The 26,494-nt window shown below is 45.8% G+C and overlaps 1 protein-coding gene across 1 annotated transcript in view; it reads right to left on the bottom strand.

The window, feature by feature from the left end:
- The window catches only part of KSR1 (kinase suppressor of ras 1), a 60,046-nt gene that overhangs the window by 12,092 nt on the left and 21,460 nt on the right, over positions 1 to 26,494 (bottom strand). Inside the window, exons 2-14 of the mRNA XM_065418299.1 lie at positions 26,193 to 26,340; positions 21,919 to 22,390; positions 19,792 to 19,796; positions 16,019 to 16,079; positions 14,581 to 14,664; positions 13,942 to 14,003; positions 13,730 to 13,836; positions 11,565 to 11,733; positions 9,039 to 9,080; positions 7,117 to 7,171; positions 4,003 to 4,051; positions 2,285 to 2,664; positions 1,293 to 1,389 (exon numbers count right to left, since the gene is read on the bottom strand). Coding sequence (XP_065274371.1) covers positions 1,293 to 1,389; positions 2,285 to 2,664; positions 4,003 to 4,051; positions 7,117 to 7,171; positions 9,039 to 9,080; positions 11,565 to 11,733; positions 13,730 to 13,836; positions 13,942 to 14,003; positions 14,581 to 14,664; positions 16,019 to 16,079; positions 19,792 to 19,796; positions 21,919 to 22,390; positions 26,193 to 26,301 — 1,692 coding nt within the window. The 5' untranslated portion in view covers positions 26,302 to 26,340. The remainder of the gene's footprint in view (positions 1 to 1,292; positions 1,390 to 2,284; positions 2,665 to 4,002; positions 4,052 to 7,116; positions 7,172 to 9,038; positions 9,081 to 11,564; positions 11,734 to 13,729; positions 13,837 to 13,941; positions 14,004 to 14,580; positions 14,665 to 16,018; positions 16,080 to 19,791; positions 19,797 to 21,918; positions 22,391 to 26,192; positions 26,341 to 26,494) is intronic.

Genomic DNA, 26,494 nt, shown 5'->3' with positions numbered 1-26,494 from the left:
CCATGATCTTTGTGCCAGCCTCCCATTGAAACCAGCAGGAGATCCAATGTGGATTGAGGGAAGCGAGTCTATAGCCCCAAGTTTATCCCCCAGCCCACGGATCAGAATTCTAGAAAGCTGAGCCAGCCACCCCTGCAGTACAGTACATTTGGCTGCATTTCAAAAGCTTTCATCAGAGCCAAGTCAAGGAAGTTAATGAGTAACTTGCCCAAGGTCACACGGCAACCTGGGGGCAGAGTCAGGAATAGAAAGAGGCTGCCTGAGTTACAGCCCCATGCATGGTCCTATAAAAACCCCTCACAAAATCCATCAACACTGGGAGTTTCCTGGTCAACTGGAAGAATCTTCTGCCCAAGAGGAAAGTCATTATTGTGAATCTGCATTTGGAGTAAAGCAGACCGTAAACTCAAGCAGCCCCAAGGAACAGATTATATGACAGAGAAAGCCAAAGAGTCTTGCATTTGGCATGCCTTGTAATTATTATCTCATGAGAAGCAGGAAGTGAGATTAGCCCAGCTTTCGGCAGCATGGAAAAGCCCAGATAAGCCAAGAAACGTATCAGTAGAGGAGAGAGAGGTCTGTAGCGAGAACTTCAACACAGCACTGTATTTAAAGTAATACCAGAGCAGGGTTATCCATGGGTATGATCATTTCTTATACATTAGCATCATGGTGGTGTCTCTTGCATGACTAATGAGGCAGCGCCTGGACATTCAAAGAGTTTCTTCCTCTTACTATAGCAGAATTCTTATCATAGACTTCATCCATGCTGGCGATTCGCCTCAGTTACAACCACTGGTGTAGCTGCCTTCTGCAAGCATGTAGTGGAGTCAGGGTAAGGTGCTATTGGCTGCAATTTGCAATGGTGCTACTTGCCCGGATTTCAAAAGAGGGATAAGCCCCATGGGGCAGACCCTCGTTTGGGGTAAATTGACATAGCTTCATTGATGGCAATGAGCTTCAATGGAGCTGTGACCATTTACACTAGCTGAGTATCTGCCCCCATCAGTCAAATAGCAGCTTGCACTGATGAAGTTACACTGGTGTCTGAAATCAAAGCAAACCCTAAATGTAGACAAGGCTTAAGACAGAGCAATCAGCTACAAGCTTTACTCGAATGGTTTGCAGGCATCAGCGAAGTTCTGGACAAACCTGATCCAGGGTTTTGACTTCCTGCCTTCCATAGGATTTGGAATGTCACTGCAAATATATTGCCCAGCTCAAAAGCCACCAGAAAGTTTTTATTCTGCAACCAACCACCTCTTCCATTCGCCCACTGTTCTCTCTCTTACCTTAAGGATTTCTTGAGCTATCTGCCTGGTTTTGTTAATATCCAAAGATACCTTGGGATCCCTTACAAATGAATGAAGCGTCCTTCCTTTGCAAAAGCTACAAAAAGAGGGGAGGAGAATGGGGAAGGGAGGGAGAGAAAGAGGAGACAATGTGGTGAAAAATGCAAGTTCCTAAACATTTACCCGTCCTTCCCTTGGGGGAAAAAATACATCTAGACTTGAAAGTTCTCGATCTGTCAGTTTCATATGATGATGATGGCAGGGTTTTATAACAAAAGACAGTGTCTAGAAAATATAAATGGGCCTGACCCCCATTTACAATAGGCCCCTTTTACACTACTTTGGCAGTGCCTTGAAGTGAGCATTTACACTCACTTTCGGGCCTCTTTGCAACTTCTGGAGCAGTGTAAATGAAAACCAGGCCTAAACTAAGCATGTACTGTACACAAATCGCTAAAAACCATGGGAGGAAGAGAAAGGGAACTTCTTTTTCTGTTTCCTGCTTTGCGAAGTCTTCCCTACATTTGGTTAGAAGCAGAACGAAAAGGACAGCTCATGAGACAGCATTTTGTAAACAGATCAGGTCCATGTACTGACTCTTAGAACATTTCTCCGTTTTCAAGAATGTGCTCCCTGGATGGGAGAAAATATTAATTACACACTTCTTTTCCAAACGCAAAAGGCCAGACTGTGGTAGCCTGACCTGCTTTAAATAGTACTTTGCACTCTACACCTTTCGGCCAGCGGAGACATCAAAGAGTGACTAGGCTTCAAGGTTGGACAACCCCTAGTCCTTCCCACGCATGGAGGAGTCACTTTGGCAGGGCAGGGTGCTGGAACCATATGCTACTACTGCTCTTGCTTTACCTGTCTGTGGAGAGGTGACATTGGTCTCCATTGCTCCCAACCCAGAGCCTTACCCATTGTGGATCAGAAAGCAGATGTAATAAGAGCCCTATGAAAATCATAGCAGTGAAATTCTATGTCCTCACCTGGTAATAATGGCTAAATGAGGGGGGTGCATGCACGCCCCCATGAAGAGCACCACGTTCTCGTGTCGGGTCTGCCTGTAATTCATCACCTCCTTCTTAAAGAGCTTGAGATGGTCCTGATTGTTCCCATCGATCTCCAACAGCCTGATTGCCACCTCTCCGTGCCATTTCCCCCGGTAAACCTTCCCCCATCGCCCTTGGCCAATGAGCTCCCCCAGCTCAATCTGTTCAAAGGGAATGTCCCACTCCTGCAAGTAGACGCTGGTCTGGCTGGCCTTGCGGGAGATCATCCCTTTCCAGTGCGGCCGTTTGCTGGGCAAGTCGTCTAACTCGTCCTCATCGTCCTCCGGTTCCGATTTATTCGGCTCTTGCTCCTCCACCTGTTTGCGAATCAGAAAGGGGGGTGGGTGGGGAGGACAATAACAGTTACACTAGAGTCCCACCTGGTGGCTAGTCACTGACCCCTTAGCCCAATCTGGATTTGTATTCCTCCCGCCGACATAAACCCCAAAGCTGATTAATGATGGGAGAACCTCAAAGGGTTCAGCTTGTGGGTTTGACCTAAGTACCCAGAAATCTAGAGGCTGATCTTAACCTCCCAAAGCTGTAAAGTGCAGCTGGGAAGGCTGCGAGAACAACCTCTCTCATGGCATCTCCCCACTTCTGGCTGGAGCTAGAGGGCTCGAGCCCATGTGGTGCTGAGCACTTGGAACTAAACATGGACTTTTGCGGGAGTTGTAGGTGCTCAGCACCTCTCAGGATTTGACCCGAATTCTGCAAATGAAAATGAAAAGACGATTTTCAAAAACGTCAAGACCAGGTTCCATGTGAATTTGAAGCGAGATTCTCATTTTGGGCCAGATCTAAAAGCCCAGTGAAGTCAATTGAAGAACTCTCATTGAAGATCATGGTCACTGGATTAAAGCCCGTAACAAAACTGGTTCGCCCAGCCCTACAGCAATCCACTTTTACTTCCCGATCCAGCAAAGCACTTAAGCATGTGTTTAAGCAGAGGAGCCGTCCCAGTGAAGTCTATGGGACTACTCTCTTGCTTAAAGTTAAGCATGTGCTTTGCTGGATTGGAACCATGAGCTAATCTGACTGTTCATAGCAGGGGTGGCCAACCTGAGCCTGAGCAGGAGCCAGAATTTACCAATGTACATTGCCAAAGAGCCATAGTAATACATCAGCAGCCCCCCCCCCCCCCATCAGCTCCCCCTGCCCGGCTCCCAGCTCCTCCCACCCACCGGCAGCCCCGCCAATCAGTGCCTCCTGCGCCCTCTTAACACCTCCCAATCACCTGTTTCGTGGCATGCAGGAGGCTGGGGGGGGGGGGAGGGGGGGAGGAGCAAGGGCATGGCAGACTCAGGGGAGGGGGTGGGAAGGCGTGGAGTGGGCCTGTGGCAGAGCCAGGGGTTGAGCAGTGAGCACCCCCCGGCACACTGGAAAGTTGGCGCCTGTAGCTCCAGCCCCGGAGTCGGTGCCTATACAAGGAGCCGCATATTAACATCTAAAGAGCCGCATGTGGCATGAACAGTGGGTTACTAAAAGGAGATATTTTGTAGCACAGACCTCTATTTCATTACACAGTAAAGCAATGCTGATTTCAGTAGTCATATCTTGAAGACCACGGCACTGCTATTTAGCTTTAATACAGCCTTTGTGACTGCGTATGAGCACGGACAAAGAAAGGTGATCCATTTCACCCACAAGCCTACCTCTGCATCAGGTTCTTCAACCCCCTCTGTGTCCAGCTGTTCATCAGCACTATCAAGACAAAATGGGTTTACAATGAAAATATGACGACACATGGACTCAGGCTAGGAAGCTGGGCTGCTGCTTAGATTTTCAGTGCCACCAACAGAGTTGAGACGAGAACCAGAGTGTATCTACTAACGTACCACATCAGAGGAGGGCTCTTTATTCTCCAGTTAGCAGACAGGGAACTTCAGAAGACTACTTCAGAGGTGCAACTGAAACATCACTAAGGCCTTGTCTCCACTAGAAGGAGAAGGGCCCATTGCTACAGCAACAACCAGCAAGGAAGCATCTGGACATGTAGTAGCCGCAGTGATAGCTGAAGGCAGGTAGGGTTTGAATAGGTTTTCATGACATGGTCAACAGTTTAGCAGCAGTACAGAGGCACCATTACTGGCTACTGCTGTGCCCGGCAACCTAATGTTCTCAGTGCAGATGAACCTACATTGACAGAGCAATATGGAGTATTGGCTATCATGTTAAGCGCTCCCAAAGACTATGAACAGTGAGCCGCCCAAAGGCGGTGATCTTTACAATCCAGATCCCAAAGGATGCTTAGAGTCGGACATGCCATGCTCTGTAAATCCTAAAACCCAGCAAGGTCCATTTCACTGAACTTATCTGATCTCCCCGGGGCACCCAAAAGGTACATTGACCAGCTGCAGCTGCACAACCAGGAGAGGTTAGAGGCACAGAAGGCTTTTAAAAAGAAGCCTCAAGATTTGTTGAGGATTGTGTACATGAACTGTTGGCGAGTTCATCCAGGCAGCCAAGGGGCAAGACAGGATATTCACTTGATTCAACTAGCTTCATGGAGTTCCTGCATCTGCTTCCTGTTGCCACATTTCAGTGGTGCAAAGGGTAACAAGCGATATGCTGAATTCAGCTGAGGTGTAATTCTACTGGAGCAGTAAGAGATTATTAAAAAGTAACAAATAATAATAATATATTGAGATATACCTATCTCCTAGAACTGGAAGGGACTTTGAAAGGTCGAGTCCAGCCCCCTGCCTTCACTAGCAGGACCAAGTACTGATTTTGCCCCAGATCCCTAAGTGGCCCCCTCAAGGATTAAACTCACAACCTTGGGTTTAGCAGGCCAATGCTCAAACCACTGAGCTATCCCTCCCCCCTATTCTATAAACTATTCTAGGATTAGTTTTATTGACCAGGGTCTCTGATCCAGGTTTCTAGTTGCCTACCTAAAATGTAAGGTCCTTCCATCCATGTAGACCAACCTGCGTAAATTTGTAGGTCATTAGAATTCAAATGCTACATTTAATCCCTTTAAGGCTGCTCTTCTGAACTTGTCCCTTGTATGCCCCCAGGAAGCCACATCTTCCCTTTTCATATGAAGCCCCACAAGCGCCAGCAACTGCAGCTTCAAACAGCCATCAGTAACTCTGCCCATTAGGTGTTTTACTCTAGGCAGTCACAGATCATTAATGCTTTGGAATGATAAGTGGCTGCATCAGCTAATATAATAAACAGTACTGGGAACTGGGTCACAGGCCAAAAAAAACCAAACACCCAATGCAGCACATGAAAAGCCCAAGAGAGGGCTGGAAAGAAAAAACACTGAATTTTGGATCAGATCCTTAAAGGTTCCATTCCAGCTCACCCCACTTCCCACGAGTCACCAGTTTGTTAACCTTTCAATTTAATTAGCTGTGATGGGGTATATAAAACCCACACCGGAACTGAAGGGAAGGAGCAACTCTGGACACAGGAGACTCCCACCCAGCCACACCTGCAGAGCTGGTTTCAGCTGGAGGTTGACCCCAGGTATCTCAGAAGGCACCTGAGAGGGCAGGGAGAGAGAGACCCACCTTGAGAGCCCCCTGGAGAAGGGTGCTGCAGAAACCTTCTACTGGAGGGGGAAAAAAACTGAGCTGATGGTTCAATTATCATCTTTTCCTTTACTACTGTGAGACAAACAATAAGACTTCGGCAAGAGCATGGGTGGGAGGAAGCAGCCCAGCGAGGCAGCCGTAAGGCAACCCTTGAGGTTGAGTTGGGTGCTGGACATTGGTACCTCTTACAGGGTCCTGGGCGGGAACCCAGTGGAGTGGGAGGACCTGGGCTCCCCTCTACCAATCCCCCTCATTCAGAAGGGCATGAAAAGCCTCACTGCTAGACTCCCCCTTGGAGGGAGGAAGGAAAGGGTGATGAGTTTTGGAAACCCCTGGTTGGGATTGCACACCCGCAGGGATCAATAGGCAGACCCCATATCTTCCCTGCGGAGAGAGAAGAGGGATTGGTGACCTGACCGGAGGATTGCGTCAACTGCCATCAAAAGACAGAACCATGGGGCGTGATGGGGGCCCAGGGGAAAGAGTAGAGGCGTGGCGAGCAGAGGCCACTAGACAACGCAACCCACAAGCACCGTAATTACGTTATTTGGCAAATGTCATTTTCTAATGCTCACGGGCTTAGAAGATTACTGGGGAATAATAATAATAATAATAATAATAATAATAATAATAATAATAATAATAATAATGACTGATAAGACTAGCCAAAAATATTATGTTGAAACTGTTTGATAGAAAGTTGGTTTTTCTGTTAACAATTTTTTTTGCTGTTAACAAAAATACAAACAAAAAACCCCAAATGCCTGTAAACAGAAATATTTCAGCCACAAACAAATAATTTAGTTTTTGGCCAACATTTTTCAGTAAACCCCAAATTCTCTGTGGAAAATTTAGATGAAAAATTGATTTTTTAAAAAAAGTTTTCTGTGGGGAACCTCTCCTCGCATTTTCTGACCATTTCTAATGATTAAAAACAAAAAAGCTTTGCACATTAAGGGAGCCTTTCATCCAAGTGCTGTATTAACATTAGTTAAGCCCCACAATACTCCTGGGGTGAGATAAGCATCATGCCCATTTTACAAGATTGGTAAAGAGAGGTTAAGTGCTTTCCCCAAAGCTGCACAATGAATTGATGGCAGAGTTCAGAATGGAACCCAGAAGTCCTGCCTACTGGCCCTCTTCTCTAACCACTCAACAAAAATGTTAACTTTTCAGTTAGCTATGAAGTGAACAAAAAGGATAAAGAAACATAATGCTTACTTAGTGTCTTCAGCTGTTTCAGGCGGCTGTATTACTTGTGGGGGGCTGGGGATTTCTAAAAAATAAATAAATAAAAGAAAATTAAAAAAATCTGCAATGTCATACACGTATTTCACACTTAATCACTACAGTGTATTACTGTGGATTTATGTCTCATCCAGGAAATACATAGGCAGGTATATTACACACTGACATTTCTACACACTAAGCAAACGATGAACAACCAGCATAGTGCTAAATTATGGGCCTTCACGTTGATTTAATCGGATTATTTTCCTGTTCAATTACCACCGATAACATTTTGTGAATTATTCAATTCATCTGCTAACTTAATCCTGCAAAAATGTACCCGGATGTGCTTAACTGTAAGCAGTCAAAAGTACTAGTCAAGTGCTTAAAGTTAAGCACTTGTGCATCTGCTTGCAGAATTGAAGCCAGCTTCAGGCACAGAATTTCATACGGCTTCTAAAGTTCACATTTCTAACAATGCTCATGATGAAATATACAATTGATTGCTTTACCCATGTGGCTCATCAGCACCACCCAGTGTGAGTTTGGCTTAAGTCACCCATTTTCTATAGCAACCCCACAAGCTATTACCCAAGCCTGACTCTCTCAGTTAATCTGAATTTAAACTGGATTAAAAAACAAAACAAACCAAAAACAAACAAACCTCCTATGCAGAGCACCAGTTGTAGAAATAGGACGCTGTAACTATTGATTAGATTAGTATCTTATTCTTCAGTCAAAAATATTTTGCCTTCCATTCAAGGCCCTCTAAGTGGTTTACAGACATCTCTGCGAGACAGGCAGCTACCATTGTTATTAGCCACTTTACAGAGGTGGATTCCAGATTGCAGCTCGTATGGACAGATCCGAGGCTAGCTTTAATCTAGCTAGCTCAGGGAATGGAGCAGTGAAACTGTGGCCGCGTGGGCAGTACAAGCCGGCCTAGAACCCTGTGTAATCACTCGGGCAGCTAACCCACACTAAAGTCTGTGCTGCTGCGGCTTCGCTGTTCCGTCACCCGAGCTAGCTAGCTCAGGTATGTCCACAAGCTGCAATCGCAGGGTGTGACAGACACATGCTAAGGAACAGAGAGGGAACAGGACTGGTTAGGTCTAAAATCTTGCACCTTGGCAGGGGGTTAGATTAGATTAGATCTAACCCTCTGGTTCTAGGATTCTATGAAACTTAGATTCTGAGATCTTCAGGGAAGGGCCCACTCTAGTGACCAACAGGTTGGGAGCTGGGGGTTAGGGAACGTTCACGCAGTCACTGCTGCACTTCCTCCTTCAGTCTACTACACCCACACACCCCACACCTACTGCATACACGGGCAGACCCTGCAAAAATACACTCCCTAATGAAGGCCCTATTTTGAAAACAAAAACCCAAACAAGACTCGAAAAGGAACAAGGTGAATTTTTAAATGGGTTCTATTGATGGTAGCAGTAGAACAACTATTGCATCTTCTAGACGAACCAACCTTAAAAATCAGCTCCACACCAATAGCTATGAAAGCCAAAGTGTCTGACCTGAACCAACTAAATCGTTCTTAAATCCCTATGGTCCAGATCCTCAGATGCATCCATTTACACCAGCTGAGGATGAGGCCCTCTGAAAATATGGAGAAGATTTTTCAAAGGAATATCAATGTGGTATATAGACTTTTGCGATGGGATTCTCCTCTGTTGCAGCTAAACAAGTCATCCATGTCACTTTAAAATGTAAAGAAGAAACACATTAGGAAAGAATGGCTTAGTGTTACTGTTTATGTTGACACAAGAGAAAGCTTTAATTTTTTTTATTTTTTTTTTGAAAAAGCAGGAGCATTCAAAAAGAAGCAGGAGGTTTAAAAATTGTTTAGTTTGGACAGAAACGGCACAAGCTGGTTAGCAGAATTAAAGCAATGAACTCACCTGGGAAGATAAACTGTTGTCTATGCTGAATGTAGTAGGCAGCTTTATATATAAAAAAAGGACAGCAAAAATCATCAGGAAATAATAAAACAAACAAGTTAAGTGTGTCAAGAGATAGCATCAGCAAATGCCCCATACGCATTCAGTGAATTAGTCCCAACTCATTGTTTGAGCAACAGATTAGTAGATTAATTACCAGCCAGATCAGTGGGTGGATTTCAGCACATGCATGTTTGGAAGACTGAATAGGATGACAGATGAAATCAAATCAGGTGAAAGCTGAGTTACTGATCATGAATGTGGCCAGATGGGGAGACCAAGAACACAGTGGTTCGGCCCTCAGCTGGTGTACATTGGCACACTAATGATAATACTAAACCTTCTATAGCTTTTGTCATCAGTACACCTCAAAGTGCTTTACAAAAGGAGGTTGTGTCATTATCCCCATTTTACAGATGGGGAAACTGAGATGAAGTGACTTATGTTCTTATGGCTGTCTGCTAGGCCACGTTGCCCTTCCCTTGTTTTCAATTGAGCTCTGCCAACTTGCACCAGCTGAGGATCTGGCCCCTTCACATTTCTTTTTGCTAATTTTATTCCAGTGAATTGACAGATAGGTTTCTGTTTTGTGTAATCAAATCCTGCTTCTTCTCCATTTCATGTCTTGGCTATCACAACAGACTGCATTTAAAACAGCAACTTCCATTGACGGATCAAAGACTTGACAGAAAAATGCAGCTCTCTCTACAGTAAAAACACAACGGCTATTTTAACAGCACCAAGTAAGATTTCCAAGCCGAAGAAATGAAATTTGACCCCAGCAAAGAAGTTTGCTGACTGTGCAACCCTGGCTCTTGTCTGTATTCCTTACTCATGCAAGAAGTCCCCCTGGCTTCATGCTACTCATTGCAGAGTGTGTTTTGTAACACACTCCTGTAATGCAAACACTTCCCACCACAGATGCCTGACTCGGCCATTTCAAAATTCCTCCTAGGAGGGGACTCAATGAACAACGTGGATGACCAAAGCAGGTTTTTGTCCTGGTTTTTATTTCCACTCCATCAATCAAGTTGCTCATGATTTCAAGTCACACACACACACACACCCAATGTGCAAAGAATAAACAGAGGAGAATGTCACTGAATTTTCATATGCTCTTTCAGAAGAGGGAAATTTGGAAAGATGAGACCACTGAAGACACGTAAACTTCTCTCAGTGAACTTTGTTCCAGAGTAGGTAGTTTTACTTTCAACAACTTTTAAAACCATACACATTTCAGACAGCATGAAACAAGGCAGAGAGGCACAAGCTGTGCAAGTCAGGGTAGCTTTTCTCCTTCTTTGATCTCAAAGTCAAAGCTTGGCTTCCCAGGAGCTTTCTGCCTCTCCCACCAAAGCTGCCTAGAGATTGTCCTACTGCAACCAGGATGCAGATAAAAATGGAGCTCAAGTGCAGATACCAATTCTCTCCCACAGTTTCACATCAGTGGAGGGGACACCAGACTGTCTGGTTATAGGTGGGCATTGTGGAGGGAGTGACACCTTTGCACATGTGTCACTCTCCCAGGAACCCAGCAGGCCATAGGAGAGTTCTTGGGGAGAAGGGAGGACACCCAGGGAGCAGCTGCTCCATGGAAACAAAGCATGCTTCCGATTAGAAACCAGATCAGGTGTGAACACTGCTGGAGGCAGGATTTCCACAGACTCTCCAGTGCAGCTGCTGCTGAACAGATGTGAGGGGGAGTCTGCCAATGGCAGCACAGCTCCCGAGGTACAGCAGAATGGCTATGCAAAGGCCCAGAGTCTTCATTGACCTTGGAAGTTGTGCCAGGCTGTGGGGACTGAACTTCCTGTGCAAGGGAGGAGAGGGGAGTAGATCCTGCTCCCCAAGTGGAACTCTGTGTCAAAAACACATGCCTGCTGGGGGGGAAACAGCCTGTTTATGGGGGAGTAGACCCTTACTCTGGATCAAATGGCTGCAGATCATGGGAAGTGTTGCCCATACCTTATATCATCTAGAAACCAAATGCACAAGTCAAGAAAGCAAAGCACTGAGGGTCTTCCACATGGCAATCAATTTCCTGTCTTCCCCCTAAATTACTGGGCCAAAAGCTATTTTATCAGCAGTTGGTTCTCTGCCTGGTCACAATTCGCTGATGAGCGCCCACCCTCCATCCCAATGCAAAGACCAACCAGGACAGAAATCCCCTCCATTTATAGAACCCCTGCAGGACTTGGAAGCGCTTTGTAAAACAACAGGCCAGGTTCTGGTTGATACCTAAGAGCAGGAGTTATGGACCCCAAAATGGGAACAAGCACACTGCAGAAGCCAGCTTGATACAGGCCTGTATCCTAGCCAAGACAGCCTCAGGCAGTAGAAGCAGTGCTATTCTGCACAGGCAGAGCTGTGCACGAACGTCCTTGCTGGGTTACGATAATACATAGGCCATGCCCTTGGCCACCAGGGCATTGCCCAGGAAGTTGGGAAGTCTGACATTCCACAGTTCTCCTGAAACAAATCAGTTACCTGGAAAGTGAAACCGGCAGTCCCGCTGGCCCATGGGGGAGGGATTTGGGGGAGTCGTTGCGCTGGGAGGATTGGAAGACTGGAAAGGTGCTGGAGAAGATGGCGTGGAGGAGGTTGTAGAAGATGGATTACTGCTGGAGTCTAGATGGTTTATTGCTGGGGGATGATCCTGCAAAAGCAACAAAAGCCACTTGGTGATTTTTGCTGAGGAAAGGGAGACGCTTATTGATGGGTCACCAACTTTCCCCAAAGCAGATCAGCAAATCACTGTTGCTGTGTGCAAACAGCAAGGAAGTAGGCTCTTCCCATGAGATTTATGGGCAGGAGACTGGAAAAGCAGCAGATGGTCTCAGCATTAATGGGAATGTGGCACCCAAAGCCCCTGAGCAGCTTTGAAATCTCAGCATAAGACCTTAGTGCTGCTCCCACTCAAGTCAGCGGTAGAACTCCCAATGACTTCAGGCGAAGCAGGATCGGACACTAGGTGGTGTTCTGAGGAATCGCAGCCAAAATTAAGAGAGTGGAGTTCTTTATACAGAGAGTGAAAAACAAAAAAGGGGAGCGGGGCCACCACACTCTTCAGGTGAACGGGAGGAATTTGTTACCTGTAGTCTAATCTAGTCAAAAACTACCTAGACACAGCAAGACCCTGTTAGTAGGTAGCAGACAGGGATGTGTTGTTGTTTTTTTGGGGGGGTGGGGGGGGGGAATGGATTCTTAAAAGCTATGAGCACCTGCACATCCCATTGGAGTCTGTGGATGCTCAACACTACTGAAAGTTAGGCCCTTGGGATTTTTGGAGCATCTTTGTTTTGCTTCTGGTTGGGGGACAAAACAAACCAAAGCAATAAATACATCTACATCCAAGTCCCTTCCCCGCCCATGGAACCATTGTTCTTTTATGCCTTACAAACCCATCCCAGTTCAAGACATCCTCGACCCTCTTCGCACAGTTCAATTGCGCGCACATTTGCTAAGTCAGTTTCTCAAATGTGCGGTGCAGTTTGGTTTGTAAGGTGCCTCCCTCTCGGTTCCAATTGTGAATGAGAAATGCAGTGGTCACGCCAGGGCATGGGGCAAACGGCAAGGTAACGGTCACCAGCTCATTTGTCATTTCCCTGCCCAGAGGTGGAAGCACTCATCGCTTGAGCCTTCAAACCGGCAGTTCTCACACTACCCCTTCCCTCCCATTTCACTGGGGGCTTGCTGGGACCCTGCCCCCATTTAGCACCATGGAAAGGGCAGCTTTGTCATGATTCTGGCACCTACTCCCAATCCTCCACAGGTCACAACCCCCAAACTGGGAACCCCTCTGAAATTCACAATAGGAAACAACCCTGCACTGGGTGGAACTGGACAGCCTGGTCTAATACAGCTTCTCCCTTAGAACTGGATGGCAGAGAGGTTTTTATTCCTTGGAAAGTTGACTTCAGAAAAATATCAACAACTGAAATATCTGAATATAAAATAGCATCTCAGTGCCTCATGGGAGTTATAATCTGGGTACCCGAGGTTCCCATTCTCCTCTATGGGCTGGGCTCTCTGGCCAGACTACAGCTCCCAGAATGGTCCACTTTCACCCCTCTTGGTTAGGGGCAGTGGTGAGTCATAGGAGCCCCTGGCCACGGTCCGTCAAAGGAGAGGCAGTCTGGCCAGAGAGCCCAGCATGTGGAGGAAAGTAGGAGCATAAGACATCCAAGCGACAATTCACAGGAGATGCTATTTGGAACCAAAATATTTCAGGTTTTGGTTGAAAATTGAGAAGTTTTTGGTTTCTGAGCCTTCGCTATTTCAACAAAATCTCAGTTTTCTGCAGGAAACAGACTTGTTCACAACAATTGGTTTGATCAAAAAACCCAGTTTTCCATCAAACTACCATTGTGACTGAAAATTTGTGACCCGTGCTCTTTCCCACTCAATTGCTTTGGTTCTAGGTTTCAATCCCCCCCTTGAAGCAGCAGAGGGGCTGGAGCAGCTCAGAAGCCACATTTCACCAGTGGAACATGTCACACGTTGAAACCAAGACTCTTTGCACAGAGTAGCCGAAAACAAAACGTGCGAAAAATAATGCAGCACCACGTCTAGCGCAGCGACAGCTGCATCTTCCCCAGACTGGCTCACAATTCAATTGCAGAGACGCATCACAACCTTTGTTCACCAAGTACCTTTTTCGTTAGTGCTTTTGGAAGGGTTCCAAACTGCGGCTCTGCAGGTCTATCCACAGGGTTATTAATATCAGAAGGGACAGACTCCGTCCTTCTTATTTTCGCTACTGAAAGGGGAGGGAGAAAGAGAAAGAAGGGTTTATTCAGACTGATTCTCATTGCGATAACATCAGTGATGAAAGATAAAATGCTGTGACTCAGAGCAAACTTACTAGGAAGGAAAGATATTCTGCAAGCAGGGGCCTCTTTAGTACATTTGTTATGACACTTTAATCTGTGTGAAAGAGAAAGAGACACACACACATTAGATAGCAACTAATTCATTACAGACAATCAGAGTCTAGGCCTCCCCTGGCACATTGCATGCTGATTTCAAAGGTTCTGCAAACTAGCAGGGCCCCAGTGCTGCCCTGTGATCTGATTGTGCACCAGGGTCTGTGCCCAGATGTAGCGCTGCTAGGAGGTATTTATATGGCTCCATTGCTGTAGGATCTGAACAGATTACATTTTAAAAATGCATTTATCCTCACAAACCCATGTGAAGTAGGACAGCGCTATCAGCCTCACTTTACAGATGGGGAACTGAGGCACAGAGAGACTAAGTGACTTGACCAAGGTCACGTTGGAAGCCTGAGGCAGAGCATGGAGTAGTGTCTGGGACTCCCAAGTCACAACTCTAGTCAGTGGGTTAGGTTTCCTCTCCCTCCACCACTCTCTTTGTTGATGGACCCCAATGCAGGGCCCGAAGTTGTAACTTAAACTAAGAAGCAAAGCAAATACATCTCAGAGATCAATAATAAATCGAACGACACGAAACATCCTTCAGTAAGGGACCAGCATTCAGTGCTCACCTGCAGTGCTTACACTTCACGCCGAACATCATGCTTTTCTGACACACGTGGCACATCTGAGATAACCAAGATTTCGTAGAGAATCTGAGCAGAAGGGGGAAAAAGTGTTATAGTGGGGCCAGTTAAACAGAAAACCAAACTTTAACTGAAACACCACTGTTTGACTACAGCCAGTTTACAGTGCAGCCTCTTATAAAAGGGAAACTGATGGAAGTGGCTTTTTTTGTTGTTTTTGTTTTTAAATAAAAAGGAATTTAAGGAAGCCAGCACCTGCTCAGGGAATGAAAGTGATCTTTGTGCAGAAGACAAGCATAGGTTTTGTGCTGGCCATCTGTACTGGGGTCAATTTCAGCCTCCAGCAAATCACAGGTGAGCGGACAGGGCTTGTTTGTCAAGAAGAACCAGTATGCACACACGCACGCACATGCTGGTGTCCAACTCCCAGGAGATTTTTGCCATTTTTCAGTGCAGTTTTGCAAACTGGAATTGCTGGTTGACAACTCCTGAGGCTGGTTGATCTATAGCCCTATGGATACAGACATTCAGCCAAAACCAACTGGGTCACAGCAAATAATCATGTGCAGAACTCAACCCAGAGGGGAAAATCACATCACTAATGTTTCTCCTCCAAAGACTCCCTAAAAGCAGGTCAGATATAGGGCTGTTTCTTTATGATGGGTGCTCAGACGGAGAAGCACATAAGCCTCTTATGCACGTGCTTAAGTGCTGTTCTGAATCAGGACTGAACAGCCATGCTGATGTCAGTGGAACTAATCAGGGGGCTAAAGTTAAGCACGTGTGTAGGTATTTGCTGGATCAGAGCCTACTTTATGATTGATTTTTTTTTTTTTCCTTCTAGCAGAACAGCAGACCAAACAGATACATAAAACCTGTATGGGACAATAGTTACTGCTAAACATACTCCCTCTTGGTTGGTTGTTGGGGTTTTTTTGGAGGGAACATGGCATGGGAGGAGGGAATCAGGGAAGGGGCTAATGTGCTCCTCCCATTTTAAGACCAAGACCTTCCCTTTGGTCTGCAAGCTCTTTGGGACAGGGACTGTCTTTGTTTTGTGTTTGTACAGCCCCTTGCACGACTGGGTCGTGGTTCATGGCAGGGGCTCTCTGGCACCACAGCAATACAAATAAGCAAGACATTGGCAGGATCCCAAATGAACAACTTTGTAAGAGGGAAGGGAAGGTTCCAGAGACCCATCAATAGTTCTAATGTGTAATGCCGTTTAAGGACATTGGAGTTAAAACCAATAGCAACCTAGGAAATGCAGAGTCAAGGCTGAACTTCCCAAAGGAGGCACCCAAGGCACTGTAAAATTCTGTCTCAGAGAGTCAGCTAGAAACTGCACTAAAACATCACGGTTCAGATTACGGCAACATCCATTTCATTTGCGGCGCCTGCTGTATTCTGTGTTGGTGTTTACCTGTGTGTTACGGATATGCCAATGTCTCTTCGTACCATCTGAGGGGATCCCTGGGGGAGATCTGATGGGGAACAAATTAGGTTTAAAAAAAAAAAAAAAAGGTTAGCCACAAAAAAAATGCTTATAGTTTGTGAGCATTTTAGAAATCTAAAAAAGTGAAATTTGCACATGAAAATCTCCTTTCTAAGGGAACAATAAACAGCAAATCCCACCAAGGGAGCTCAAATACGCCTGTGTTTCCAAAAGAGATCGGTAACACACCTCTAGCACTCCTTCCCCTGCACCTGGATCTGGCACCCAACACCCACTGAAACTCAACGGGAGTTGAGAACCTACCGCCCTTGGCCTTATGCCCCAGGGTCACTAATTATGGGAATAGTTCTCCTGTGGCTCTGTAGCAACAAGTGATGTTCTCTTCATGGTGTGGAACCAACATAAGCTGTGGCTGGTTCCCAGCTCTCAATTTAATAGGGGTGTGTGGATTTATAGATTTGTTTTTCCCTATTAATTTATTAACTATTATTTCAGGAGCATGGTTAGAGATGGGAAAAGTCCACCCAGCCTGCAAATGCACCATCCCCTAAAGGAGGCCACATCAGACACTGCTAACAAACATTTGCATCAGTGGCGGACTGTTAAAATGATAACAGGCTGGTGGGAAATGTTAAGGTAAGTCAGACATGAGGCTGAAACGACTTCCTGTCCCTTTCAGTACTATGGGCTAGATTTGTGCAATGCTTACTCATGCATAGGAGCTCTTACTCAAATGAGCAGCCTTACTGAGACTCCCAGCAGTAAAGCTTACCCAATTCTAGCCCTATATTAGTAAGATAATGTTCTTTTAAAACAGATTTTGAAGGGGAAAACCCCGCTGCAGGTTCTCAATTTTCAAATCAGCTTCAAATGCCTGTTTAGGAAGGCAGCTTTGATCTGGAAGGAGACCACCAAATAATGGTTTAACTACTAATAATATCCAGCTCTTATACAGGCTTTTCATCAGTAGATCATTAAGAACTTTACAAAGCAGGTTGGCATCATTATCCTCATTCTGCAGTTCGGGACACTGCAGCACAGTGGTGAAGTGTCTTGCCGAAGGTCACTCAGCTGACCAGTGGCAGAGCTGGGAAAAGAAGCCAGGTCTCCCGAAGTCCCCATCCAGTGCTCCATCTAGTGGGCAATGCTGCCTCCAAATAAGGCTATATGTTAAATATTAACATACTGGAAAACCTGACACTATATAGTCACAGACAGGCCCCAGCCTGTGTGCACAGTTCCCACTGGCACCAACAGTCTCTCATTCGGTCCCTAGATGGCACCAGATCCCTTTTTTATTCAGACATCACTGAAATGTTCCACTGTACGTCTAACACAGCTGGCAGCCCCGAGCCTCCCAGCCTGGGTCCAGAGACTTGGGTTGCAGGGCTCACGCTAGTGCTAGCGCTCTAAAAATGTACAGCCCAAGCTCCAGCCACAACTCCAGAGCGCTGCATACACAGCTGTTTTTAAGAGCACTAGCCCATGTCTATCGTTCCGGGCTGGGAGGCTTGCTGCTGCGGGCGGTGGAGATGTACTTCAAGGCACCTACAGTCTACAATATCACAGACTATGCTTGACTGATGTCAACAATTTTATAAAAGGCAGCAGAAGCTTGCGTGACTGATATGGCAATTATTTCCTGCGATAGCCTTGAAAAACCACACTGAATTAAGTGCAAGTATCTTTGGAGTCTACTGTATTAAATAATCGTGGGCCTGGCTGATCAAAGGACAGTACTGAACAATGTAGCAGACAAGAACGGTCATTTGGGATCATACATGTGAAGTGGATTTCCTGGGAAACCTCTAAGGGGAGGTGAATGCAAATTCCTCCCCCAACTCCCTCCCTCAGGTTCTGCAAAAACCCAGCCTTTTGAAGCTATGCCCTGAGGAAGGGACGACTGTCTACGGATTACCTCTCCATGGAATCTGTAGCCCAAACGGCCAGGCTGCATAGAGGAAAGTGACCTCTGCATGGGGATGCCTGTTCTGACCTAAAACTGGTATAAACTTGTAAGCTGAGAAAAACCCTTGGTGGGGATTGAAGGACTGACTCCTACCCGAGCCCTAGCTGGAGTTGGGGGTGATCTCTGGTAAACTCATTAGCATGTGTGGTGGTTTTTATTGGTTTTCGTGTTCTCTGTAATGCTTTCACCTTAAGAATAAAGGTGCTTATTTAGAAGGAGCTGTGCGGTAGCTTGCAACTGTGGGCAATTATGCTGTTTATAGCCTCTGGAGAGAGAGCAAAACACAGACGCTAGCCTGTTTAGGCAGTCTGGCTTGCTGGGAATAACTGCATAGGCGGGGAACTGTGCAGCATGGAAAACAACTCAGTCAGGAGGGAGAGAGAAGAGGGTCTCCACCCAAGAGAGGTGATGGCTGGGAGCTGGAAGCCTAAAAGCGGGTGCCCTTAGTGAACGATTGAGGGCAACTACACATCTATTCCCCCTCTAATGACAGCTTGCATACAACAGATGTAATGAGACGGGTCAACCAAAGCCCAGTGTTTTTTTAACTAAAGGCTCGGAACTTTGGTTAGGACATATAAACTCAAAGAAAATTCTTACTGAACGTAAGAGAAAGTGATCTTTCTATGGGATTTTTTTTTTCTTTAAACATCCTACTCAATTTAATAGAGAGAGGGAGGACCTTTAAATAGAATAGTTAAGAAGGCCTTAAAAAAATAGATCTCATTTTCTGTTCTATTCCATAGGTTCTAAAGTAAAGTAATCTCTACACAATCCTATCAAAATAGCTACAGAACTCTACTGGTTTCTATAGGAGTTCTCCACAAGGGGGATGTTCACATTTCCATTCATTTAAGGGAGAGGAACTTCTAGGATTGTGTTTTAAACCAGTCATGCTTTTTAAATGCTTACCAGGCCATATATTGCACATGAAAATCTCATTTTTTTTTTTTTTTTTTTTTACAGACAGGCTAAAGAGTTTCAAAGGACAAGCGTTTTTCTAGGTTAGCTTCATGACGAAGGCAGTGGTTCATGAAACAGACCTGTATGGTCCGACCACTGCTGTCATGCCACAGCATACCACTGAACTGCAGGTTGGTACAGTAAGTACCCTGATAAAGTGCTAAGAGCTTGATCCTGCAAGCTGCCGAGCACTCGTCCTGATGCTGAAAAGCACATCGGACTATTCATGTGCTTAAAGCTAAGCATAGGCCCAAGTGCTTTGCTGGTTCAGAGCCAGAGTGTTCTGCGCCTTGCACAGCTGAGCCCTAAGTGATGATTAAATTGGCTACTTACTCATAAAGCCCCATATTGCAAATACAGGAATCGCATGATCCCTAAAGCCAAGGCTACATGAAACTTAAGAAACATTACACTAAGTAGAAGGATCTGGCAAGGGTATGCCCTGATGCTGAATGGACAGTTATGAAATTAGAGCTTTTAAATACCAACAGACCTTGAAACCAGGAGGCTGGAATGACAGGAGAAATAAACAAAAACAAAAAAACCATCTTCAATGCTGGTCCAATCCCTACAGTATCAGGGTTTCTTTTTGTTGCTCTATTCATCTGAAGAGCGTTTGTTAACAAATAAGGACTGATCCTGCAGCTCTCATGCAAGCAAAATGCCTGCTGATGTTAACAACTGCTCTACACTGAGGACTTCCAAAAGGTAGCATAAAAAGAGGACCATACTGGAGACGCAAAGACAAGACATTCTTTCCCCCACAGGCAAGGATGTGAAGACTGCCCCCCAAAAATCTGTTTCTTACCAAACCTGGAAGACAAAAAGAAAAAAGAACCATTTTCAACACAAGTAATCACATGACAGACGATCTAAACTTCTCCCTTAAATGCAAAGTCTTTATTACAACCTTTAAGACTCTATATTCAAAACATGGCCTCTGTTTTTGGCACAGGCATCTTTGCACCTGCGTGCACAATATTTTGTACATTCTCTTGTGCGCATGAATGATAAAATTCACTGGACAGAGTGCAAGATCCCCTTGCACATACATACCATGCATAAGTGGATGTCAGTCACAGACTGGGATTGTCAAAGGAGCTTAAGGGGGTTAGGCATCCAAATCATATGGGTGCCTAACTTCTTTAGGCTCTGTTGAAAATCCCAGCTGTAAATTCTATCATTTATGCATTCCATGCCAAAAACAGAGAGTGCACGGAGCTGTACAAAGACATATGAAGGATGAGCAAGGCCTTTTTGGTCCATTACAGTCTCCGCAACAACGAAGTGCTCCATTGGCCTCCAAAACAGACTTTGGGCCCCCCCGAAGTCAATAGTTTTATCATTGACTTCAACGAGACCAGGATTTCACCACTAGATGGAAAGCAAAGCTGTAGCTGGCTACAGTTCTTTTCAATTCAAGGGAATACCTCTCACCCATGGCTAAAAAAATCAAACTGTATACTTGCTCCCATCAGAGGCCCAAGAGTGTGTGGGGGTCTGTACACACTTCATTTGCACTTGCATTTAAAAGCTACGCAGAATTTATCACATGGTCACATGTGGTTTTGTGCTGAAGCCTTCCATACACATCAGTAACCATAACTAACTAAGCTAACTTTCCTTCCCTCCCTTTATAGAAGAGGATGCAACTTCCTTACTCACCTCTATAGCAGCTCATAACCAACTCCTTTGTAAAAGGCTTCAGGAAAGCCAGGTCCCAGCTGGACAACAGGGGCTGGTCTACACGGGGGGGGGGGGGGGGGGGAGGAGGAAGAGGAGGGGTGTCGATGTAAGATACGTTGACTTCAGCTACGGGAATAGTGTAGCTGAAGTCAACGTATCTTATTTCGACTTACCTCCTGTCCTCACGGCACAGGATCAACAGCCATGGCTCCCCCGTCGACTCCGCTACCGCCGCTCGCCCTGGTGGAGTTCTGGAGTCGACGGAAGCGTGTTCGGGGATCAATATATCGTGTCTAGACGAGACAAGATAGATCTATCCCTGATAGATCGATTGCTACCCGCCGATTCGGCGGGTAGTCTGGACGTACCCTAGGTCTCAGCTCTGAACTCCTTCAAAGGGGTGGAGGGTTTAGCTAAGTGGTACTGATTTGGTGCCAGCTGCAAAGTTTTGGGGACGCTTGGATCAGGAACCAAAGTCAGGGGCGTTCAGACTTTGTAGGGCGGTTGTTTCATGCTCATTTGCATAAATAATGAAATGCTGCATTAACAGAACACCTTTCATCCCAAAATATCTACAAAGCATATCACAAGCATTAAACTGATAAAAAATGAGATCTGTATGTAGTGGTGTGCGTCTCTGAGATGCAGCTGTTTAAAAGCCACAGCAACACTTAAAACACAACTTCAGACAAGGAGCGAAAAACACAATAGCCAACTAAATTGTGTATATAGTTGCTGTATATGGAATTTGGCAGAGATGTTCTTGCACACACACACACACACACACACACACACACAAAAGAGTGATATCCTCAGTAACAGTAAGTAATCCAAACCCCTATATTACATGTGATCTGAAAGACATCATAGCTACAAAAGCCAATTAATATTGTGCTAGGGCATCCATCCATATGGATTCTGCACCACAACCAAACATCACCTCCTGCAAAATTTGGATCCACACAAGTATTGATGCTGATCCAACCCAGCTTAGTTTGAGAGCGGATGGGACAGCAGGACAGGGTGCAGTGGCTTGGGCCTACTGTAGTGCTACACTAATGCTATCCATCTTGTGCACAAGGTTAAGAGTTGCATAGCGTTTGTATCGCGCCTACGTCAATTTCAGCAGCAAGACTTCTTTAGAACACATGGTCTGTTTCACTTTATAACAGGTCTAGCTAATCTGCAAGACAAGACTTCCTGGTTACATTGGATCGGAGATATGGGAATTGGAAACCCCAGTGCTTACTTTACAGGAGGAACTTCATCTATCCTGTTGCCCAGCTGTGATTCATGGGACTTGCTTCTTGTGAGGGTTGGAAAGTTTGGTAGCAGCTGAAAAACCTTCCGGCAAGGCGGAGGGGGAGTCCGTGGAGGTTTCAATTTGTGACGCCTCTTTAACTGAGGCGTCGTCGGCGGTGTGATGGTGATGCTGTGAGGAGTCCTAAATACTACTCGACCACTGTGGGTGGGGAAGGCTAAAGGTTCCAGGAAGCTGTCTGTGTAGCTCGAAGGTCCTTGGCTCGAGGCAAGAGAATCCGAAGAAGGTATAGCAGACACGGACACAGAGCGTGCCTGCTGGCTGTTGCCCTTCGAAAGATGCAGCATGCCATGAGTCCACGTGGGGCCTGTAGGACAGGAGGGTTCTGCGGGGTGTGCAGAGGTGCTCTCTCGACGCACATCAGAAGGATTCCACAACAGATCTTCTTTTAACTCCCCACCTGTTCACCGAGAGTATCAGTGTTAGCAATTGACAGAAAACCAGCACAGTGCGGCTTAAGGACAATAGGAGGTTTTTCCCTTGTCATCTGGGCAGGCCATTGTTTCAACTCCTCAGTCTTTTAAACCACCAGCTAAAATTCCCTTCAAATGACTGCAACAGAAACGGTTTCCTTTTCCTGATTGTAGCCATGAGCTTCAAAACCTAAATAAACCTCCTTCCTCCTATAGGTGCATGACTGGCTTGGGGCTAGATGTACAAAAGTATTTAGGTACCTGAGATGGAGAGGTGCCTGGTGGGATTTAGGGAAGTGCCTAACTGAGTTAGGTTCCTATCTGCCATAGACTGTTAATGGGAGTTAAGTCAGTTAGGTGTCCAACTCGCATTGAAAGTCTATGGAAATTAGACATCTAATTCACTTCGGCCTGGTCCACACTAACCCCCCACTTCAAACTAAGATACGCAACTTCAGCTACGTTAATAACGTAGCTGAAGTCGAAGTACCTTAGTTCGAACTACAAGGTACTTACCGCGGGTCCACACGCGGCAGGCAGGCTCCCGTCGACTCCGCGTACTCCTCTCGCGGAGCAGGAGTACCGGCATCGACGGCGAGCACTTCCGGGATCAATCCGGGATCGATTTATCACGTCTAGACAAGACGCGATAAATCGATCCCAGAAGATCGATTGCTTACCGCCGGACCCGGAGGTAAGTATAGACGTACCCTTAGGCAACGTCTGTAAAGCTCACTAGGCACCTATCTGCATCTTTACATGCCTTGATAAAGCTGGCCTTATGACAACAGAAAGAGACAGAAATGTGTATTAATGGGATGATTCCATCAAAAATACAACCTCCCACCCCCATCTACAGCTGGAAAAATAAAGTTGCATCAAACCACAAAAACTGTATTCAAAACGTCTCCGCCGCTCACTTGTCCCCATACATCACCAGTGCTTAGCCACTGCCTGTATCTTACCACACACCAGACACCTTCAAGTATCAAGGCACAGCTGCCTCTGTTAGAGTGATAGCGCTCATCCTCAAATTCCAGCATTTAGGCAATCTAGTAACTTTCGTTTCACCAGTGCTACATAAGCTGCCAGTTTATGATGGGCTGGGGAAGTGAACCTGTCCAGCTTCCCCTGCAGTATGATCTTGGAAGGGGTAGTGCTCCCTTCCCTAACGCCTCTCATCCAAAGACCTCCATTAAATTCCTGCACACCCTTATGAGGCAGGCAAGTACACCTCTACCCCGATATAACCGACCCGATAGAACACGGTAAAGCAGCGCTCCGGGGGGGCGGGACTGCGCACTCTGGTGGATCAAAGCAAGTTCGATATAACATGGTTTCACCTATAATGCGGTAAGATTTTTTGGCTCCCGAGGACAGCGTTATATTGAGGTAGAGGTGTATTATCCATCAAAGGAGGCTGTGAGTGGTGAATAAGACCCGCATCCATCTAAACACTTATGCATAGGCTTAACTTTAAGCACGAGAGACATCCCATCGAAGTCAATGGGACAACTCACACACCTAAAGTTCAGCACATGCTTAAATGACTTGATGGATCAGAGCCAAAGACATTAAGCATCTTGGCTTATGTAACACTAGCCAGTCAGTGGCAGAACTGGGAACAAGAGTCCTGGCTCTGTGTCCTCAGCGCTAACAACTACCTCTCGTACGATAATATCATAAATGAGAACTTTCGGTCAGGTGCCATTGCTTACAGGAAACAGCAACATGTCTCTTGAGCTAGAGGCGATGGCTGTTTTGCCACTGTATGGATGGAAAATACTTGACAACCTAAAGATGGAAAGATTAGAAGAAAAAAAAAAAAAAAGGAAAGGAAACATGAAGTCAAGTTCTTTGCTAACTTTTCCATTTGCAGGTCCTTAGATTTGCCAGAGGTACAAACTGTCAGATTACCAACAGGAAATGACACGAGTTGGCATGGCAACTTCCATCTTTTCATTTTCTCTGTATGTATATACATCATCTTACTATATGTTCCATTCAATGCATATCTGATGAAGTGGGCTGTAGCCCACGAAAGCTTATGCTCAAATAAATTTGTTAGTCTCTAGGGTGCCACATGTACTCCTGTTCTTTTTGCGGATACAGACTAACACGGCTGCTACTCTGAAAAATGACAGAGCAGTAACTGCTACAAAGAAAGATCTGATGCAGATAAGGATGGTTTGCTGCAAGTAACACTCCCAGGCTTCCATAAAACTACAGCATACTGTGCCTTTAAGAGCAGCACTTTTCCAAGAAGGGGCTTTGAAAAAAACAGAGTTCACTAGCTCTGAGTGACTTGAAACCAGATCCAATCAGTTTGCGTAAAAGTGCTTATTTCACATTTCCCCCCTCTACCCCCTTACAATCTGAAAAAGTCATGCTAGGTTTTTTCTGGCTCTTGCACCACAACCAATACAGATCTGCAGTTGCAACTCTGCTAATGAGTCTGTTAATGAGGGAGATATATATACACAACTATCCCCCCTCCCCCCCCCCCCAAAAAAAGAAAAAAAAAAAAAGGTATCCTGATTTTTCACACTTGCTGTCTGGTCACCCTAAGCTGGAGGCATATCTAAGTAGGGCCCTATCAAATTCATGGCCATGAAATACGCATCATGGAACATGAAATCTGGTCTCCCACTATGAAATCTGGACTTTTGTATGCTTTACCCCTATACTATACAGATTTCACAGGGGAGACCACAGTTTCTCAAATTGAGGGGTTCTGACCAAAAGGGAGTTGCAGGGGGTCACAAGGTTATTGGGGGGGGGTTCATGGTATTGCCACCCTTACTTCTGCGCTGACTTCAGTGCTGGGTGGCTGGAGAACGGCGGCTGTTGGCCAGCGCCCCACCAGCAGCAGCGCAGAAGTAAGGGTGGCAATACCATACCAGGCCATCCTTACTTCTGCGCTGCCTTCAGAGCTGGGCTCCCTGCCAGCAGCGACCACCAGCAGCACAGAAGTAAGGGTAGCAGTACCACAACTCCCCCCACCCCCCCTTATAATAATCTTGCAACCCCCCCACAACTCCTTTTGGGTCAGGACCCTACAATTACAACACCGTGACATTTCAGATTCAAATGCACCGCTACCTCGATATAACGCGACCAGATATAACACAAATTCAGATATAACGCGGTAAAGCAGTGCTCCGGGGGGGCGGGGCTGTGCACTCCGGTGGATTCAAGCAAGTTCAATATAATGCGGTTTCACCTATAACGCGGTAAGATTTTTTTGGCTCCCGAGGACAGCGTTATATCGAGGTAGAGGTGTAGCTGAAATCATGACATTTATGATTTTTTAAATCCTATGACCGTGAAATTGACCAAGAAGGAACCGTGAATTTGGTAGGGCCCTATATGCAAGGCAAAGCCAACAATATCCGGACATCTGGTCACCCTACTCCAGCTCCACATGCCAAAGAAGTGTGTTGGCGCTACTGTTTAAAACAGAAGTCAATCTTTTTAGCAGTCAGCAGACTGGACTCTGAGCAGGTCTGCTGAGTTAGAAGGGACCATTTATATAGTCCTTTCCAGAACCAAATGCACCTAGAGAGCCATTTCCTGTCTTCCGATGGGCACACAGCTCCTGAGAACTTCAAATCACATGAACCCCATGTGCATCCAAGGGCAAAAGTTGGCCCTTAAATGTTGCCAGCAGAATAAGCCCAAGAGATTCTCCAGAAGATTTTTAAACTAAGCAAAACGGAAGCAAGATAGAGTTCAGGGGTGACTGTCTAATTAGCCACTAATCCCAGCAAACAGCAAGGAAATCTATACCTGATTCGGTCACCTTCCTTAAGCAGGTGAGAGCCCCATTGAGTCTGGAACACTCCTCGTCACTGGCCCCACATCTCTTCATGGTTTCTTTCACCTTGGACTCATTCATATCCAGTAAGGCATCTAGGGTTAGCTCCTCTGGGATTCTCTGCAGAGAAAGAGGGGAGAGAAAAAATGACTATTCTTTATTTGTTCCGGAGCATTTCCGGTAGAGCTGCCACCTTGTTGTCAAGGATCTGATGCATGATTCACTCATTTCAGCTGTGACTCTCTCTCAAGGGTCAGTCATGACTGCACAGCAT

The sequence above is a fragment of the Emys orbicularis genome, chromosome 17, assembly GCF_028017835.1.
Source record: "Emys orbicularis isolate rEmyOrb1 chromosome 17, rEmyOrb1.hap1, whole genome shotgun sequence".
Taxonomy (NCBI): domain Eukaryota; kingdom Metazoa; phylum Chordata; order Testudines; family Emydidae; genus Emys; species Emys orbicularis.
Note: the sequence above shows the minus strand (reverse complement) of the source record. Positions and strands in the feature narration are given on the sequence as shown.